Below are 19807 nucleotides of genomic sequence, written 5' to 3' on the forward strand. Positions count from 1 at the left end.
AAACTTAACAAACCCCCTAGAAGTGCCAAAAAGGGGAGATGTGCTCCTGTCGAGTCATTGTTACGCTCTACGTTTATCCTATCATATTGATAAGTAGCTATGTTGGTTCAATACTAATGATAATAATCAAGCGTATGCGCATAGTATCTCTGCGACAATTTCAATGGACAGAGTGAAGGCATAACTTCTTCATGAGAGATCAATGACCGAATACATTTTTATCTGAGACCGATCTTATCTGACCGGAAACGAACCCATTTGCTTGCCGTACCGCCTGTCGCCATTTTCAAAACGGCTAAGCTTTATTGCGCAGATTGCGCACAGCAGAGTTGTTCAGCAAAGAAGTTTAAATAAAGAGCCGGATCGTTTGAATTATTCAAGGTAAAGACATCCATTGACTGGAAGCTGCATGTCGGATGGCCGTCAACTGTTTATTCAGAGAATAACTACAAACGTATCCCAACGAGTTCCACTGACCTAACATTAGTAACGTTAACATGTTTTAGATTACATTAGCATCCGTAGCTAAAGCTAGTGACGGATAGCCTGCTAGAGCTGGCTAGCTTATGTAGCTACTGACTTGTAAATGTTGACCGAAGACACCTCAGTAATATAAACCTGTAACCTGAGCTAACAGTCGGTTGCTCATATAATTTGGACCACTTGCTTCGTAATGTTGCGAAGGCTAACAGCTAATAGAATATTACATGACAGACATGCCACTTTTTCGTAACGTTAACGTTATGCCAAATTCAATTTTAATGAAAATTGAATGCGGCGTTGCTTAGCTAGCTACTGTTGCAGACACAAGAGTGTCTTGAGACTTCTTATGGAAAATTGTCGCAGTTTCAACTGAAGTACATGACTCGTTTCCTTCCTGTGCCCATAATCAACTAAGTTAACGTTATATGAAGCCGGTACCATTAACCACCTTAAAGGTACAATTAAGCATTAACGCTTACGTGCAGTTTAGTGTCACAAATTATTTTCCGCAAACTGAGCGTCCCAAATGATGAGGGTCTTATTTGAGTCATATTAAGGTTAGGGGTAGGGTTAGAGTAGCACAGTTGGTTTAGCAGGTTCATAATTAATTAAGGACATTGTATGGGGAATTTAGGACACTAAACTGCACTTAAACCCTGCATTAAAATGTCTAAAAACGACTATACCTTTGTTATAGATTTTGTTAAGTTGTCTACTTGCACTATCCCAAATGTTTCCAACAATGTTCAAACCATAGACTGTAGTCAATGGTTCAAACCCAGAGAAATCTGTTATTTCATTTTAATGATACGGGACGTTTCATTTAGTCGCCTGTCAGTGGCGTCATAAAACCTTTGACCGCTCTAGATAACTTCCGCCCAAACCATAGACTGTCTATGGTTTAAACTCAAGGGTGTAAGCGAGCATCCGGAAAGCGTACGTCCTATGAGGCTAACAAGCCGTCACCTTCCGCTAGCACATTCCGCATTGACTCCCATTCATTTTGGCGTCACTTTGACAGCGAATAACTTTACATCTGAAGCGTTTAAAGACTCTATTTGTCCATTGTTTATTTCTAAAGAAACACAACAATGTATAGAAGGCTCCATTACCTTGTATCTCACGTTATGGCCCCGTAGCAGCCGTTTTTTTGAAAAAATAGGCTAACGATTGTGTCATAACTTTCTGTCGCACAGTAGAGAAATTACCATATAGTCAGGAGAAGTTTGCAAGCAAGCGGGGGGACGTGGACGCATACAGTCAAGGGAGAAGCCCATAGAGAGTCCATGAAAGCATCGGAACAAAAATATTTCAGCAACGTTTTGCTTCTGCTCCTACGCTTATGGACAGCTCCTACTCACGCTCTCCGTCTCTGCAAGATTCTGAATGATTCAGATTTCTCTCGGCACAGCTACCAAAAGACTTACAAATTTCAGACAGGTTGCTCACATCACATCTATGTTGTCGAAGTCTGTTGCATCGCTGTATCAATTTCTTTCACTGTCTGTCTTTCAACTGACGTTAATTCAAAACACCAAACTTTCACACAGCTTCTCTGTGTTCTGTGTGTGCCATTCCACCAGTAAATACAAACCATACAAACGGTTTGCTCCGTATTCTGCCTAGTTCTAATACTGTACATTTTTGCTGTTTGCTGAAAATGAAAAAAAAAACTAATCTGAATTGAGTTTGACATGATGTTCTCTCCATTCAAGAGAGAGAGCGGGACATTGTGCCCCTCTAGCCCGGCTAAGAGAATGATGGAGCTCCCTAACTACAGCAGCCAGCTGATGCAGCAGCTGTGGGCCCTGAGGAAGGAGGGCCACTTCTGTGACTGCACCATCCTGGTGGGAGACAGCCCTCACCGTGCACATAAACTGGTACTGGCTGCCTCCAGCATGCTCTTCAGGTAGTGTGAGCATGGGATTTGAAAGATGATCGCAAAGATTTTTATGCAGGTGATTTATTAAAGTGAAATAGTTGGTGGGTTGGAATTGCAATTCAGCAGGTCTTACTTCATTTAAGATAAGTCCACGCAAAGCCTCAAGATATTAGAGGCAACTGTTGAGCATTAGTCTATATACACAACCTTCTACTTCCGGGATTGCATAATTCTGCTATTTTGCAGCGGCACCGTTGCTCCGTCCGGCACTTAGCACCGCCCAAGACTATTGTGATTGGTTGAAAGAAATGCCAATAACCCAGAGCATGTTTTTCTCCAATCCCAGAATGCTGTGTGGACTAGCCAGACCTTCCTCCGCAGCACTGTGTAGGAAGGTCTGGCAATGCGAGACTAGTCGAGCATTAAAGGTGAACTATTAGGCCGGTTACACACTAGTTGCGTGGTGTGAGCGTGGATTTTTCTATGTCTTTACACACCAGAAACGTGTCTGACACGGCCCTGCTCCTGCTAGCCTTGTCTGGACACATCTATGTTTCCCATTGATAAAATGAAATACACCATGTTAAACATAAATATATACTGATTTGATTACAGCAAAGACAACGTCGGCAGTATTGACGGCAAAATAGGCTACAGAATATTTCGTTCTGTAGCCTGTTGACAGGTGCAATATTAGAAAATCGATTATTATTTTTTTTAAATTGCATTTATATCAAAACCTAGAGACTTTCAAACATCAACATGTCATTTATTAATATGTATTTTTGTCTAAATGACATATAAGACATCTTTTCCTATTCTATTTTGCCTGGAAACGCTTTCAACACGCTTGCGTGTCGCGTGAAAAATAGCCGTTGGTTCTATTTCTAGCAGGCAAGCGTTTTCGGCGTGGCCTGAGCAGCGCGTGTCACGCAGGCAGCGTGTAAGCTCTAACCTGTTAACATGGGAGCCGAAATATAAACGGACACGTCACGCAGCTGACACGCTCGCATCCAGTGTGTAACCGGCCTTATATTTCTTTTTAGCATTTTCAGGTTCATACTTGTATTTTGTGTTCGTACTTGAACATGTTTACATGCTTTATTCTTCAAAAAACACTTTATTTTTCTCATACTGCCCATGGCTGCTGCACCTGTATTCACCCTCTGTATGAGACGCCCCCCTCCCGAAAGAGCCCAGTCTGCTCTGATTGGTCATCAGTCCACATCGCACTGCTGTTGTTGTTGTCTGCGTACATTCGGTGTCCAGCTTTAACAGAGTATATAACATGACTTTGTACCGTGAAAAACACCTTAAAGGCTTCTGAACCAAATACTACACACAACAGGACATGTCTCAGCAGTAATGTGACCTGAAAATGGGGAGTCAAGATTACATCTTTCACCGCTGTTAGCATGTAGCTACATATGACAATGGTAACATATGGTAGCTTAAAAAAAACAAAACACTCCAGTCCTGCCTACCTGGAGCAGATGACCAATCATAGAAGGTCGATTCGGTGTTACTTGACACCTAGCCGAGAGTAGAAAAAACTGTTGAAACCGGAGCGTTCAGAACAGTGGGAAATCTGAGCGTTTTAACTCATGGGGATTTCTCTGAATTACGTTTACCTCATTATTTGAAGCTCTGGCCACGTTTAACATGAAAAACTTTTGAAAAAAAAAACTCTTATAACATTATAGTTATGACAGGAAATACGGAAAACCATAATATATATAGTATAGTTCACCTTTAAAGATCATTCTTGATCATTCATCAAATTGTAGTTTGACAAAATAATCATTCAAATCTTGCTCTTGGCTGCTCATTTGTTTTTGTTTTCTGGATCTTTTAACTGCATCTCACCTTCTTCATCAATGGAAAAAGATGTCAGTGGACATTTTAAGATTATTTTGTCAAAGTGTCAAGTTTGTTCAGAAATACTTGAGGGCAGGTTGTCAGGTTTCATATCTTCATAAACAGAATGCAAGTCTCTCAGGAGTCAGAATGTTAAGATCACAATTACACATTTTAAAGTCATCTGACATATAACAACATATAAAACTACCACAATAAACAGTATAAGTGCATGGCAGATAACCCTGAACAAAACTTAAATGACACTAAGGTGTGTTGGTAACTGGCTTGCTTGGATAAATACGACTTATTTATTTTTTTAGCTGATGGAGGATAGCTGTTCCCCCTGCTGCCTGGTTAAACACATTGCAGAGCTATGTCTGTCTTGACTGTACAGTATGTGGTATTGATCTTCTCATCTAACAAACACACAGAAAATAATTCTGTTAACATATCACATCACAGTATTCATTTGGTATCTAAATCAATTGTTTAAATATTTTCAATATAGAGCAATTATATAGAGCAATGTTTTGTTATAAAGATGTCATCCAATCCTTTGTCTTTGCACTTCAGCTGTAAAGTCCAGCCTTAAAGAAAAAAAATAAAGGTTTAAAGTCGCAAATCACTATGCTGTCTGTAGTAGTAGTGTCAGTCTCCATTCAATTCTCAATTTCTTGAGGGCAAATCCCAAAAAGTCCTATCAAGGAAGATTTTCAACTTCATGGCTCAAACCATTGGAGACTAGTCCTTGTTAAATCCAGACTCAAGGCCCGTCTCAACTTCTTCAAGCCTGGGGGCTCTGTAGGATTATTAAAACTATGTCATGCGATGAGAGGGTGCGCCAGTTCAAGATTATGCATCGCTTCTATTGGACTCCAGATTGTTCCGAATTGGTCTGAAAGACACACCAAATTGTTGGAAATGTAAGACAGAGGACGGCCAATTACTTCATGTCCTATGGTCCTATGATAAGGTCCAGGAATTTTGGACCAGCATAAATGATAACCTATGTCGGACTACAGCCCAAGGTGATTTGTTCTGTGGGATGGGTCAATCCTTAACGGGATGATAAGTACATAAGAAACTGGGTCCAGACTAGTTTAATGATAGCCATACAAATTATTTGAAGAGTATGGAAGAATGAAGGGTTGCCGTCAATCCACGAGTGGGTTTGTGAGATGGCTAGGGTGGCGCCTTTGAAAAAAAATGTCATAAACGGTTTGCCAAAATGGACCTGAACTGTACCTGAACTTTCAGGAGGGCTCCTAAGAAGCTTTGTGATGAGGAGAGACGTGTATGATGCGCTTATGGTGTTGTCATTTATACATATGTTTATTTGGTTTATGGTTTATTGTCTATTTTGTTACTGTTTTGTTGAATCATCTGGAATATTGTAGTTACTGTGTCATCTTTTCTTGATTTTGGTCTAGGTGGGTGGTGATGACAGAAGCGGGGGAGGGGGGATTTGTTCATGTTGCGAGAAATTCAAAGTTTATTGACACAAAAATATCACAAAGAAAAGAAGTAAAACGATCTTTATCTCTGCCAGGTCTCTGCTGGATGGCTCGGACACCATCTCCATCGACACGGCCATGGTCTCCTCGCAGGAGTTTGGCTGTCTGCTGGACATGGTCTACACCGGCAAATTGCCTCTCGGCAAACACAACGTCAGCCGCATCGTCGCCGCCGCAGACAGCTTGCAGATGTTCGACGTGGCCGTGGGCTTCAGAAACGTCCTCACCACTCTTGTGAACCAGCAGGTCTCCGTCCCGGTGGCGTCTACACAGACGCCGAGCCTCAGTGGGATCAACAAAGCCCAGAGCGTGAACGCTGAAGGTTCAGCCTCACCCAGCAAGGACGACTCCACGCCAGACGAGACGGAGCTGAAGGCTGAGCTAAAGAAGGAAGACCGTCAGAGTGAGGAAGAGGACGCAGAGGAACCAGCGTGTAAAAGAGTCTGTACCGAGCTCTCCGAGTCCTCAGGTCAGTTTCAGCTGCTTGCCATGCCTGTTTCAGGGAGTTTAGAAACATTTTTGAAAGGCATAAATACACCAGTTTCTGTGTATTCAGTGTATAGGACAGTCTGAGGGAGAAAAAAAAATTACAAATTGTATGTAGCACTGTAACGATATGCAATAGGAAACAGAAATCGCGAAACACCCCTTCCAGCTCCCAGAGTTATCCTGCCCGTCCAGATCTAATGCTACCACATCTTTAAATTACTATTAGTATTAGTCGTTTTGGTGCCTTATCCCCCTTTTGCTGGGTAAATTTAGCTAACTGTAAAGACGGCTAAACGCAAAGGGGGGCGGGGGGGGGGGGAGGAGGAGATCTTTGGCACTAACACTGGTAACGCTAACGGAGGTGTAAAGGTTACGAATGGCCGCTGTTCTGACTCGGGTGCCTGGGTCTGTTTCCCAACAGTTCAGTAAACTGCCGTTAGCACCTTAGCACCGAAGTTAAGTGCTGACCGGGTTGGGATTGCTGTAATGATAGTGGCTGGCTGGGGGCTGACTGTGGATGAATTCGTGGGTTAGCCCAGAGTTGTTAACCATGGTCAAAACAATCATACTAAAAATAACTGAGCGTGTTGAATGATGTCCTAATCTTATGTTACCCACCAAGCATTAGCTAACGTTATAGACCAAGCATTAGCATTAGCTTCTTGTCAACCAGCACCTTTATAGTAGGCTAACCTTAAGCTGGATCGATCGATATTGAAATCAATAAATAAGGTCTCTGTTGTATTACTGTGTTGCTAAGTGGCATGTAATCAATGAAAAAACAATGGCACGTGGCAGAAAAAAAAGTAGTATTACAATGCTCCTCCAATCCCTCCCCCCCCACACTATGTACAAGACAACGGTAATGTTTTCACGGTCCATGTTTTCCTATCCGTGTGTACACAGAGCCTAAAGAAGGCAGATCCTCAGACAGTGTGGCGGAAGAAAACAACCCAACGGCAGCCACGGTGTCAACTGGACCTGCCGCTGGTTTTCTGGAGCATTCCTCTCAGCTTGTGGAGCTCCTCGCCAACATGTCATCTGTCGTGGAGCTGCTGAGCCAGGCAGCACAGGGAAGCCTAGAGGAACAGGAGAGACAGGTAGACCCAAACTTACACATAGTGGGCAATTTGCATAATTAGCAATAACTAACATAATCGCCTATACGGACAATATTTCAGCCACTGCCTGGTTGATTCTGACTATATCGGAGGGGTTTTGGGGGTTATTGAGCATGCTGAATCTCCTTCAGGTTCTCCTTCTCCTTAAACAACATGAAATCAAGAGAGAGGGTCACCTTTTCCTGCTACAGATTTCCCACCATGGTCAGAGAGCACAGGGGAGACACTTTGTTTCTCTCACTATGACTATAGAGTCGCTACTCACTCTGAAGCTACTCACTCTCTCACTCGCTCTACGATGCGCACACACACACACACACACACACACACACACACACACACACACACACACACACACACACACACACACACATGCCGGCCCTGCTATTCTCTTTAAGAGATTGACACACACCAATGCACAAGTATAAACTTCAGGCCACTTACGTAGGCTACAGAACCATAAATCAAGCTTAAGGTCTGGCTATACCATCATTTGCTGTTACAAGTGTATCACCGTGTGTACTTGGTCCACAGAAATCCCACCAATCGGTCCAGAAATGTAGAAGAGAGAGGAAAATGCCATAAACATATTCTTTGTAAATCTTTCCAATTATTCCCTGAAAGAACCAAGCAGGCCTGCCTTGTTACAAATTATGAACCAAATTTTCTTCAAAACTTGCCATTTTCAGCGTTTAGCTTGCTAGCTCAAAGTTTGTTTTGCAAGGCCAGGGACCTCCTGCGGAATATCCGCCAGTAAATGAACTGTCTCCCAGCCCTGGAAACAGTTCTCTACCCAGAGTTAAAGGTGCCGTGTGGAGTTTTCTGGTAAAGAAACAAAAGTGATGTTTACCTTCACTGCTACTCAGCAGAACACAGTGTGTGTATCCTTGTTACCAGTCTCCTTCTTCCCAGCAGTACTAGACATCAGAAACTCCACAGGGAACCTTTAAGGCTACATTTACATTGCTAAGTTTTGGTTTAAAAACAAATATCTTTTGCTACGTTTACACCTCTCATTCCCCCTGCTCCGGCGTTTCCTAGCCCCTAAACCGGAGACAACACTTCTGACCGGTTTTGGTTTGGAATCTGCAAGGTTTATGTTGCAGTCTCGACGAAAACAGTGATACTAGAAGAGCAATCGGAGAGCGCAGACCTCCAGACCAATGCATGCCAAAGCTTACTTCTACCGGTGGGAATATTATATAGTGCCTGTAGTTTTAACAATTGTGTCCAGTAGACCAAACAGCTTCGATAGAGAAAGTTCCAGTTTGCTAAGTAAAATGTGTTTTTAGCATCCACTATTGCTTGTTGAAAGAAAATATCAGTAAAAAACTGCACATTAATTCTTTTTATTGTGTTCAATAAAAGAATGTGTTTCTTTTGTTTTAAATTTTTTTTTTTCTTAGCAGAAAACTGAAAGTAGCTGAAATGCAGAACTGAGTACACTTTAATATCTGTTTATTTATCGCAACGTTATCGCATATTTTCCTCATATCGTGGCGTCCTGCTTTTTTGGTCTATAACTTGCAGTGGGTGTGGCATATTGTCTTGTCTGGTCATTATGTATCAATTAAACTAGGATCTTTTCTAACCGTTTGGCCACGATTGAAGTAGATAATCTATAATGTACTTTAAATATAAGCATTTAAAACACAAAAAATAAAGGCCTGGATCTCTCTGTAGTTATGAAGGTAGATTTGTGCCCCTGCCAGGTTGTGTGTGAGTGCTGTGAGGAAGCTGATCCCAGCTCAGTTTTGGAGAAGCTGCTGAGCAGAGTGAAGGAGGGGCAGCTCAGTGAGGAAGCCATTGTCTCGCTGCTCCGGACCGTTCGGCAGAAAGCTCCCTCCTCCTTCCCCACACCACTGCTCTCTCTGCTGGGCGAGGCGGACAGGGACACACCGGAGCCCCTCGGAAACCAAACGGCAGGTAAAGAAGGACACTGTGTGAGTGGATATCTTCTCACTCGATTAAAAATCATTTTCCAAATGTCAAGTTGAAACGTATCGTAAGTGATGTTAATGCAATGCGCTTTTTGACAAATTCAGAATATAGAATATCTCCTCACGGTCACCTAGCTCTCTATTTTCTGTGTGCGGTGGGAAAAAACCCCCCTGGTGTTAAAGGTGCCCTGCTACACGTATTTCATTACTTTGTGGTAATGTCTGAAGTTCTACCATGGACTCTGTAACATTTTTTGTGGAAAAAAATGCCTTGGTTACCTTGTTTCAAGCCATTCTAGTTTGGTATAGAAAGCCTGCAGGAAGACTCAGCTCGATTTCTGCCAGTTCTCATTAATATTCAACAAGCTAAACTGTTTGAATCTGATTGGTTAACAGTAGCCAATGAGAGCCTGGATGTCAGCATCCTTTACCCAGTGCAACTGGACGAGCTCATGAATAGTAATGAGCTCAGGCAACATGATGTCAGACTGACCAGCTTTTGTAATTGGCCTGATTTCTCTGCTTATTTCTTTTCAGTGGTTAGAGCTGACAGAGGAGGTAGCCGTTCGTTTTCACATTCACCACATAACACAAACGCATATGGACCTGACATATTTCAAAAAATACAAGGAAAAACGGTTTTGTATGGCAGGGCACCTTTAACACCATAGACTAATGTGAATGCAAATTAAACGTGAAGGAGTCCACGAGCCACAAAACACTATTCCAGCCAATCAGCAACAGGTTGACGGGAGGGTCGACGTAGCATGTGAATGTGCCAGCCAGCCAGTAGTTATCTGTCCGTTAATCTGGGGGGGGGGCGGAGCTTCTGAAAGGAGGGTCGTATTTGTTTGGCAGTTGAGTTCAAATATCAACAATCTTTGCACAGCATCGCTTACTACACCTTTTAACTGAACAGTTGACCGTTAAACCCATTTATATGCATTACACTGCTGCCATATTTATATCTCGTTGCTGGGATAATGGTAATAGTTCAAATCATTTTTTTGCCTTTTCCCATCTTTTACAGTTGACCCAGAAAGGGAAAATGGCACCGGAAGTGAAGAAAAGCTGGAGGAAAAGGGAGAGGAAGAAAACAGTAAGGAGGAGACGGAGGAGGATGAGAAAGTCAAAAATGACCCGACTGACTCTTTTTCATCTCCCTCCTCCTCCTCCTCCTCTTCCTCCCCCTCCAAGCCCTACTCCTGTCGCTGGTGTAAGAGGGGCTTTGCCTACAAGTGTCGGATGCTGGCCCACGTGAAGCGCTGCGCCATGTCGCAGGAGTGTGAGCAGCAGTGCCCGCAGTGTCCGGAGAAGCTGCCCAACCAGCGGGCCCTGCAGCGCCATCGGGCCGAGGCTCACCGCAGCACCGCACGGGTGAAGAAGAAGGTGGCCTGTGACCTGTGTGGGCGAACCTTCGCCCACCCGTCAGGTGAGATTCGCTGGACCAGGGAGGGTAAAGTCTGAAACAGTTGTCAACAACTAGGGCTGCAAGATATGAGGAAAATATCTAATTGCTATTATTTAAACTGACTATGATTCACCGTATATTGGAGGGAATGATCATTTTGTATCACTATTCTTATTTTTATTGAAAAATATTAAAATAAAATAAAAATTAAATTATTAAAGTGTGATTTTTGCGAGTATCTGTACAAAAATAAACTTCATTCAGAATGGTTCGAAACATATTTAGCCTTTTAACAAACGTTATCTTCCTTTATTCAGTGGTGCGTGGTGGTTTATGGGATGAGTAGTTCCTTCGCTCAATAATGAAAATATGTACACAGTCTTGTACCTTTGACTTTTTGGGGATTTTCTGTTCATTTTTTTCACTCGAAATGATATGTTGTATGCTTATGAGTCACGTCTGGTTAGCCTAAGGCATGGTCTAAAACTCTTTTATGAACGGATTTTTCCAGACGTCAATGGGAGAAATGAATGGGAAATGTACTTCCGGAACCCAAGGTCTCTCGGAGGAGGGGTGGGACTTTTGAGCTCTATGTCGTCACAGTGAGCCAAAACCGTTTTTTTTTTTTTTTTTTTCTAGATTAACTGGGCACATTTTCTTCCCGTCGACCATGAACTTGTTTTCCTTCCAGTTCAAAATAGATTTTTTTTTGGGTGCTTTTTCTGATGCCTTTGACGTTTAAAAAAAAAAAAAAAAAAGGTAAATAAACCTAATTGATATGACATTATACCTTTTTTTTGAGTTAAAACAAAGCAGAAATTGTGAATTATTTTGACTAATAGTTAAGCTCAGAGGATGTTGATACTGACGGGTATATGTCAAAGTTTAGTCTTGACACTGTTTTGAAACCATTTCAAAAATGTTTTTAAATGCTATAAAATTGAATAAAACACCCAAAATTCAAAGAAAGTAATCATTAATTTTAAAAATTAATGACGCATCCATGCATCCATGTTATTTTTGGGCAGTTTGGTTTAAAGAAGCCCATAGTTCTGATGTAAAAAAACGTTGGAAACGGGTCAAATTTGACCCGAGAACAACACAAGGGTTTAAAAGCTGTCCCAGGGACTAAAAGGTCTCAAGTACTTTGGGTGGAAAAGTAACTTAAACTGAAACTTGAAATTGATAGGTTTCTGTTCATATTTCAGGCATGATTTACCACAAGCGCACCGAGCACTTTGAAGAGAAACCGTTTGCTTGTGAGGACTGCGGTGCAAAGTTCGGCGCCAACTCCTCTCTGAAGAATCACATGAGGCTGCACACAGGAGAGAAACCTTACCTCTGCAAACACTGTGACATGAGCTTCAGTGTGGCTGCTGCCCTCGCATACCACACCAAGAAGAAACACTCTGAGGGTAACACACACACGCACGCACACACACACACACACACTCCCACACCCTTGTGTAGTAACAAACGGGCCTGTTGGTGATGTCCGAGTGTATCCTGCTGCTGACCCATTTTTTAGTTTTTAATTACAATTGGTTTAAAAGTCTTTCATTTAAACTATAGATTTTTGTTGAACTTAAAGCTCAGTTCCGACCAAAGATTCACACCGAGACAAGTTGAAACTTGCCACTTTACCACTTTCCATGCAATGTTCTGCAACCTGCCAGCTTACACCAATGAATGTAAATGTCGTCACAGTGAGCCAAAACAGGTTTTTTTTAGATGAAATGGGCTGCACACAGGAGAGAACCTGACCTGCAGGCTGCAGAGTGTGTTTACCCCTGCAACCACCTCTGCTTTTTCATACGTCGACTGTGGTGAAAACACAGATAACAATGGGCTGAAGGAACTTTTTAGTTCCTTAACCCTTGTGTTGTCTTCCTGTTGACCATGAACTTGTTGTCCTGTTTTTTTTTTTTTTTTTGGGGGTGCTTTTTCTGATGCCTTTGACGCTTTCTTTTTAAACATTTTTGTCACTTATTTCAACGCTTTTTTTATTCATGGTAGTTAAACCTAATTGATATGACATTATACCTATTTTTAGTTAAAACAAAGCAGAAATTGTGAATTATTTTGACTAATAGTTCAGATCAGAGGATGATGACACAGACGGGTATATGTCAAAGTTTAGTCTTGACGCTGTTTTGAAACCATTTAAAAAATGTTTTTTAATGCTATAAAATTGAATAAAACAGCCAAAATTCAAAGAAAGTAATCATTAATTTTACCTGCGAAGAACGTTGTATGGGTTCCATACAATGTGCATCCATGTTACTTACATGGATACATATTACTTCTGTCTAACTTCCATCTTTTTAGGCTTTTTGTGGCTGGATCTAATTTGTAGCACCATTTCTAGGAGAGATGAAACGTAGTAAACAACGTTTTATTTCTCTGATTCTCTGCTTTCTTCTAACGGCGCTCCCTCTCTTCAGTCACTCTCTACCTCGCTCCACCACATACCGTGCTCGCCGGCGCTCGTTGAGCCTCCGTCCAAAACTCTGCCATTTCCACCAGCTGACAGTTTGTAACTGACTTGACCAGCTAACTTGGCTGTGAGAGTGAGTTGGCTGTTGAAAAAGGTGACGTCTCTTACGTTGTAAAACCAGCCTCGGGAGACTCGAGCAGCCGGTTCAGACCGCTGCAACTTTTCTCTGAAATGTTGTAAAACGGTTTCTTCTCGTCACAAATCTTTGGTCTGAAACGGGCTTAACATGGTATGACCATATACTGTATATAATTATATTATCCCACTGAAAGTCGATAAATGATGAAACTGAATATCTTCTGACGGCAATCCCCATTCCCATGAATAAAGTCATTATTTATATCTAGAATCGAGCCAATCGTGTATGTGTGTCATGTTGTTGAAGCATGCCACTGATGATGAGGCAGTCTTTTCATGTCCAGTCGGTTCAGTCTGTGTTTTTTTTTTCTCTTTAGGAAAGATGTATGTGTGTCAGTATTGTAAGGCTGTCTTCGCCCAGTCCATTGAACTGACGCGCCATGTGCGAACACACACTGGTGATCGGCCTTATGTGTGCCGAGAATGTGGCAAAGGTTACAGCCAGGCCAGCGGACTCACCGTCCACCTGCACACCTTCCACAGTAAGAACACACTCTCACATTCATGCTGCATTGTTTTTTATGTGTGCATCATCCATGCGAAAAGATGGAAATAAATGTTTAACTTAAATAGTTTCCTTAAATCCCAACCTTCCCTATTTTTAAGCTCACTTTAATTGCAACAGAAACACATTTGCAGAATAAATGATTGCAACTGGCTAACATAATAATGTAATAATTGTGGATGTGCTCCCATTTCGTGTCAGATTTGTCGGAACCTCATGACTGTCAAAAGTGTTGTCTCAGCTTCTCCTCGCTGGAGGAGCATCGGCAGCACATCCAGGAGTTGCACCCAAAGGAGTTCCACAAGTGTCCCACCTGTAACCAGGTGTTCAACAGCGCCGCCCTGCTGGACAAACACAAGGCCACCCACACTGGAACCAAGCCGTTCAGCTGTGAGCTGTGCAACAAGTCGTACCAGGTAGGATGAGGCTGATAGTCTTTCACTGTTGTCCAGTACGGTGTGCTCGCTGTGTATTTGATCTAAATGTCTCTCCCTCTGTTGCCGTAGCAACTGTCAGGCCTGTGGTACCATAACAGGACCAACCACCCGGATGTGTTTGCCAACCACACCCGGCAGCTCAAGACCCTGGTCCAGTGTGATGTCTGCTTCAAGTTCTTTCCCAGCGCTGCCAGTGTGGCCAAACACCAGGCTGCTGAGCACCAGGGTGAGGACAGCACAGCTTCTCCACTGTTTCCCCCCCAGGTCCACTGCTTTAGCCTGGCCCGGCCCGGTTATTTCCTTACTAGCCAACGCAGTCCGGCACAGTGCTCACTCCAAATAAAACGCTACATTACATCACTTCCCACAAACTTCACAAAGAACAATTTTAACCATACAGTCCGCAGTTTTAACCGAATATACCAATAACATACCTCTGCTCCAGCTCAGCTCAAAACACAGAGTCTGGGGTGGCCTCTAGCTTACCTGGTAGAGTGTGCGCCCCATGTAGGCTCAGTGCTTGCCAGCGGCCCAGGTTTGAATCCGACCTGAGGCCCTTTGCCCCCCCCTAATTTCCTGTCTCTCTTCAGCTGTTCTAAATAAAAGGAAATAGCCCTAAAAAATATTTTTTACAAAAAACACAGAATCCTTCAGGAGGTTAGCGTGATGTTCACTGTTGAGCCTGTTTGTAACCGTTAGGCTACCGACAACGTTTCAACTGACTTTAGCAGTTTGTAGATAACACACTTGACTGTTCTGCTGTTAACAGATGTGAACTAACCACAGACAGCTGCCCTGTTCACGGACTCACGGCAGTGCACCGCTGCAGTTCACGGCAGTGTGACGCAGAATTAATATAGATGGATATTTGGCAAATTATTTTTGGCATTAAAACGATTTTTCTGGCCTGGCTGGGGTTCCCGTTGGCCTGTATAATTCTAGGGGAACCATTGTTCACATTATAAGGTAGGTAGTGGCATCTGGGCCAAAGGGTTTTTCATAGAGATGGTTCATCCCAAAGTAGTTCTTATACAGTACTTTATAGTAATTGCATTCAAGGTAGAAGACAGTGTATCAGAACCTGTGTTTTGACAGCGTGTCTTTAGCTGCACAGCAGCTGCAAGATTATACGTAATTTGCATTAAATTAAGGCACACATAAATGACAGCAGCTGCCTTTGCTGATCCCGTTTGTCCGTGGTCCAGGCTTGGCAGCGTCGGCGGTGCGCTGTGCGTTCTGCCCGGCGGTGCTGGCCGGGGAGGAGGAGCTGCAGGAGCACATGAGCAGCCAGCACGTCAGCCAGAGCCCGGAGGCCTTCAGCTGCCCGCTCTGCTCGCTGGTCTGCACCTCCCAGCTGGAGCTCCAGGAGCACCTGCTCTCCTGCCACATGGAGGCTCAGGAAGACGCCTCCCACACAGTAAGGAGCTCTGCTGCTGCACCCAACCCACATGGGAAATGTAGTATCAGCCCTCAGCTGTAGTACTGAAAAATAGTGTCCACCTCAGCTCAGATGATACATTGATTATTAGGTAATCAGTGAAATCATTTATCAGTGACATTGTCAAACATTAGCTTATTTGCTCGTTTTACTTCTGTATTATAATTTATTATCAATACAATATTACTTGAAATACAATAGCATTTTAAAATTGGTAATACTAACTAAGCAATTTGAAGACATAATTTTGGCTTCAGGGAATGAAACATTTTATAGACCAAATGATGAACTAATAATCTTAATAACTAATAATAACCCAGTATTTTTGCACTCAATCGTGTACAAGATGTTATCGTATATTTTGCTTTTTTACATACAGTATACACTGAAAAATTGCATAGCCCACCCACACACCAGACAAATATAGCCTTCAGCCTTTGAATACTTCTATTACATATGTTTATCTTTTATTATTTATTGCACACTACCCTCTTAGCAGGGCAGGGTAATGTTTTTTTTAGTCTAAGTGACTGATCTGATCTTTGAAATTGGTCTAGTATTAAGCAGGATGAAACCAGCTGCAATGTAAATTATTGGGCAACTGCGCACCTTCAAAACTTTCACTGTGTCCACTAAAAGTGCAGTTTTTGCCGCTGACAGGCTCAGATTATTATTTTAAGTGTCTGACAACATTATGGAAAGGAGCCCTACAGAGAGAGGCCTTTTTGTTAACGTTCAAGATCCTTTTTGTTTAACACGAAACGGCTCCGAAATCCCTACATTTAGCGTGTATAGAGACAGCATATTTCCACACTTAAATGGTTTGTTGGAGCAGTGGAAAGACAGGAAGTCGACAGAAACAAAATAAAACTATCAAAAGCCGTCTTGGTTCTTATTTCCACTGTTCCAACAATGTATTGGACAGAAATAGACGGTGAACATTGGCCCTGATTACATTGCAGCCCGGTTGGTTGGTTACAGCAGTCTCGCTCAACATGGGACCCATTTCAAACATTCTTGTCTAGTCTCTCAGACACCAATGCATGGGGAAATATGGTCCAGGTTGGAAAAGAAACCCGAAATGACCCTGCATTTCACTTTTTTCCGCCCTTAAACTAGCAAAAGTGGACTCGTACACTCCCTGTGCCGGGCGCTTAACGCTGTGCGCTTAAATCGTTAAAATAGGGCCCTTAACATTTCAACCAGCAGAGCAGTGCGGTTTTGCCTTTTTTAAAATCAATTCAAATATACGACTTGTCTGTCCAATCAGGTGGTTGCAGCAAATCCAACAGGCGACGAAGGGGCGGAGCCCGCCAGCTGTGAGGAGCAGCTGGCCGCTGCCCAGCAGGTGTTTGTGGCTCTGGCCGGGGAGAGAGAGGGCGAGTCGTCGGCCGAGGTGGTGCAGGTCAACATGTACGACCTGCTGAACACCTCGGTCACCTTCATCTGCGAGGACAAAGCAGCAGCTCCCGACTCCTAACTGTCAAACCCCAGCACGATCACTCAGCCACACGCCAAGGACTCGTTGGGATTCACGTTTAGTCCACCAACGTCTTTTCTCTGGCAGTTGTTTTGCAGTTTTGATTAAATGAATGTTGTTTTTTTTAAGATTATTTTTTGGGCTTTTTTAGGCCTTTATTGACAGGACAGCTGAAGAAATGAGAGGTGGAATGAAGTACAGCAAAGTGCCGCAGGTCGGAGTCGAACCCGGACCCGCTGCGTTGAGGAGTTAAACTATAACTATATATATATATATATATATATATATGGGCGCTGAGCTATCCGGGCACCCTACATGAATGTGTGTTTGACATTAGTTTACATACAGACAGCCAGGTTGGCTTATCCGGGCCGTGCCCACAGAGCACAGGAAGTCAAACAGCAAACACAAAGGCAGGGAATCCCAGCAGACCTCCGTCAGACTGCCCCAACTATCTCTACTTCAGTTACCACCTTTCTCACACAGCAACCCACTAGAGACGGAATGTGGACTTTCAGTTACAGGTGGGGGTTCTGGCCCATAGAAGTAGAACGAGAGTAGAAACATTTGCTGTGGTTGTTTGACTAGTTTAGAAGAAGATGGCGCTCAGCGCTGTGCATTGACCGTAGAAATAGAATCCGAGTTAGCCCGCTACAACAGGACGGGACAGGACACACAAAAATAGTCGCCGCTCTGAACATCCTGCTATGTTGATTTGACTGTGAATGTCCGTTCTATTTTCGTTCCATTTCTATGATCTCACCATGAATAGAGAGCCGAAGTCACGCCCTTGTACTTCCGGCCAATGGGACCTATATTTTGAAAAAAATATGAACGAGAGTCAATGGAGAGATAATAATAATTTTTGGATCCCGTTTGAATTGAGCCATGGATTACAAATATGATGTTCGTCAATTTAGAAGATCATTTTTCAACCGAAGAAAGTCTCCGTTTATTGTTAAACTGTTGGAGTATAAGACTGTGAAAATATGTAATTACAAAGAGTACACACTTAAAGGATGGATGACGTCTCTCTGAAGCTACGATGTCTGTGTGTATCGTACCGGGGATGTAACATTACTCTAATGAGCAGAGGGTCTCGCTTGTTCTTTTGCTTCTCTGCTGAAAACACTTGACTGGATAAAACAAGAACAAAAGACAAAACAACACGATGACGATAAAGATAACGTTACACATGTGTTGTTGAACAGAGCTAAGCTAGCTAGCTAGCGAGCAAGTTGACCATCAAGCTAGGTGACATAAATTGTGTGAGACGAGAGATGTAGTCCACTGAACGGTTTCACACAAAACTAAGTGGTCATATGACAAACCTACGGCTAACTGAGACTTTCTTCGGTTGAAAAATTATCTTTTAAATTGACGAACATATTTGGAATCCATGGCTCAATTCAAACAGGATCAAAAAATAATTATCATCTCTCCATTGACTCACACTGTTCAAATTTTTTCCGAATTAAGGTCCCATGAGGTCCACCGGAAGGGGCGTGACTTCGGCTCTCTACACAGAGGGGAAGTTCTTGTGAGGTTTTCATGGATAAAACTTGAACTTGTGTTTTGTTGAGCTTTTAACGAAAACTCCATTCACTGACAAAGACTATGAGATGTGACCGTTTGAAAGTGAAAAATGAGGTTTGCTGCATTTTATATTTTTATTATTACAAATCCCATGAAAAGACCCAAAACAACAGTATATATATTGTTTACCTCTCAGTACTCTCCAACTTCTCTCCTCAGTGACTTTCAGCCCCGAGCCCATTGGTTCCTACTGAAGATGTAAAAATAAAATAAAATCTAATAAACTTTTAAAACTGGTCACAAATGTTTCATTCAAAAAACAAAAAGGCTCCTCAAACGGCTGGCCACTGTAGTTTGTAGCATACATTACTCAAACAGGAGGAAATGGTGCATTTGTTGGGGACTATTTTCGGCGGCGGATTAATCCACATTTGGTGCTCTAGTGAGTATTTGTGGCAGCAGGACGGTGTGTGTGGGATTGAGCGAAAATTAACTACAGTGTGTGTTCATTGTGGTGACAGCATGTTGTGGTACGATGAGACTGAAGGGAAAGCTTAGACAACATCAGGTCATTCACAGGTCACAGGTCAGGGGACGAGAATATTCGGCCAGTCTCTAATAACCACAACTGTTCAGGGAATCTAGGCAGCTGCGTGATAAGGGGATGTTTTGTCTCAGGACTGTCTCCTTTTGGAGGTCAGTGGGCTAGCCACACTTTAGCGTACTTCCCAGAGAGAGAGAGATAGGCTGAACTAGGCTTTAGTATCTAATACTTTCCAGAGATAAAAAAAAGAGGCTGAACTAGGCTTTAGCATCTTTGTTTATGGCAACTGCAATATCTCTGTTTACCTTAAAGGTTCAGCTAAACGTGACGCCTCCAGCATGAGTTTAAATACACCATCAGGAAGACCGGAACTTGTTTGCAAGACAGACAAAGAAATGGCTTTTGTCAAATCAAATTTGTACACACATGTGATTGGATATATGCATGTGTGTGTGTGTAAGTGGGTTCTGAGGTCTATAAGAGTAGATCTGAGTACATGAAAGGTTTGAATATGATCTTTTCTTATATTTTA

At 42.7% G+C, this 19807-nt stretch overlaps 1 protein-coding gene across 2 annotated transcripts; it reads left to right on the top strand.

Annotated features, from left to right (window-relative positions):
• The first annotated feature begins 111 nt into the window (after nucleotides 1-111).
• zbtb40 (zinc finger and BTB domain containing 40) lies at nucleotides 112-17438 on the top strand. 2 transcript variants are annotated; one of them, XM_028576008.1, is made up of 12 exons: nucleotides 112-381; nucleotides 2199-2392; nucleotides 5775-6208; nucleotides 7135-7328; nucleotides 9062-9275; nucleotides 10320-10721; nucleotides 11909-12115; nucleotides 13653-13817; nucleotides 14042-14256; nucleotides 14347-14503; nucleotides 15483-15694; nucleotides 16986-17438. In XM_028576008.1, the coding sequence occupies exons 2-12, from the start codon at nucleotides 2241-2243 to the stop codon at nucleotides 17193-17195; spliced, it is 2562 nt and encodes an 853-aa protein (XP_028431809.1). In that variant the 5' UTR covers nucleotides 112-381; nucleotides 2199-2240; the 3' UTR covers nucleotides 17196-17438. The 2 variants fall into 2 exon arrangements, with proteins under 2 accessions (XP_028431809.1, XP_028431810.1); XM_028576009.1 differs by lacking the exon at nucleotides 112-381 and having other exon boundaries at nucleotides 2364-2441.
• Nucleotides 17439-19807: the final 2369 nt, after the last annotated feature.

Source organism: Perca flavescens, chromosome 4 (genome assembly GCF_004354835.1).
Source record: "Perca flavescens isolate YP-PL-M2 chromosome 4, PFLA_1.0, whole genome shotgun sequence".
Classification (NCBI taxonomy): Eukaryota; Metazoa; Chordata; class Actinopteri; order Perciformes; family Percidae; genus Perca; species Perca flavescens.

Bases quoted from the DNA above. Each gene is read 5' to 3' on its own strand.
- zbtb40 (XM_028576008.1), top strand. From the start codon at position 2,241: ATGATGGAGCTCCCTAACTACAGCAGCCAGCTGATGCAGCAGCTGTGG. The intron at 9,276-10,319 runs GTAAAGAAGGAC...CATCTTTTACAG, and splicing joins CCTCGGAAACCAAACGGCAG to TTGACCCAGAAAGGGAAAAT. The intron at 12,116-13,652 runs GTAACACACACA...TTTTCTCTTTAG, and splicing joins CAAGAAGAAACACTCTGAGG to GAAAGATGTATGTGTGTCAG.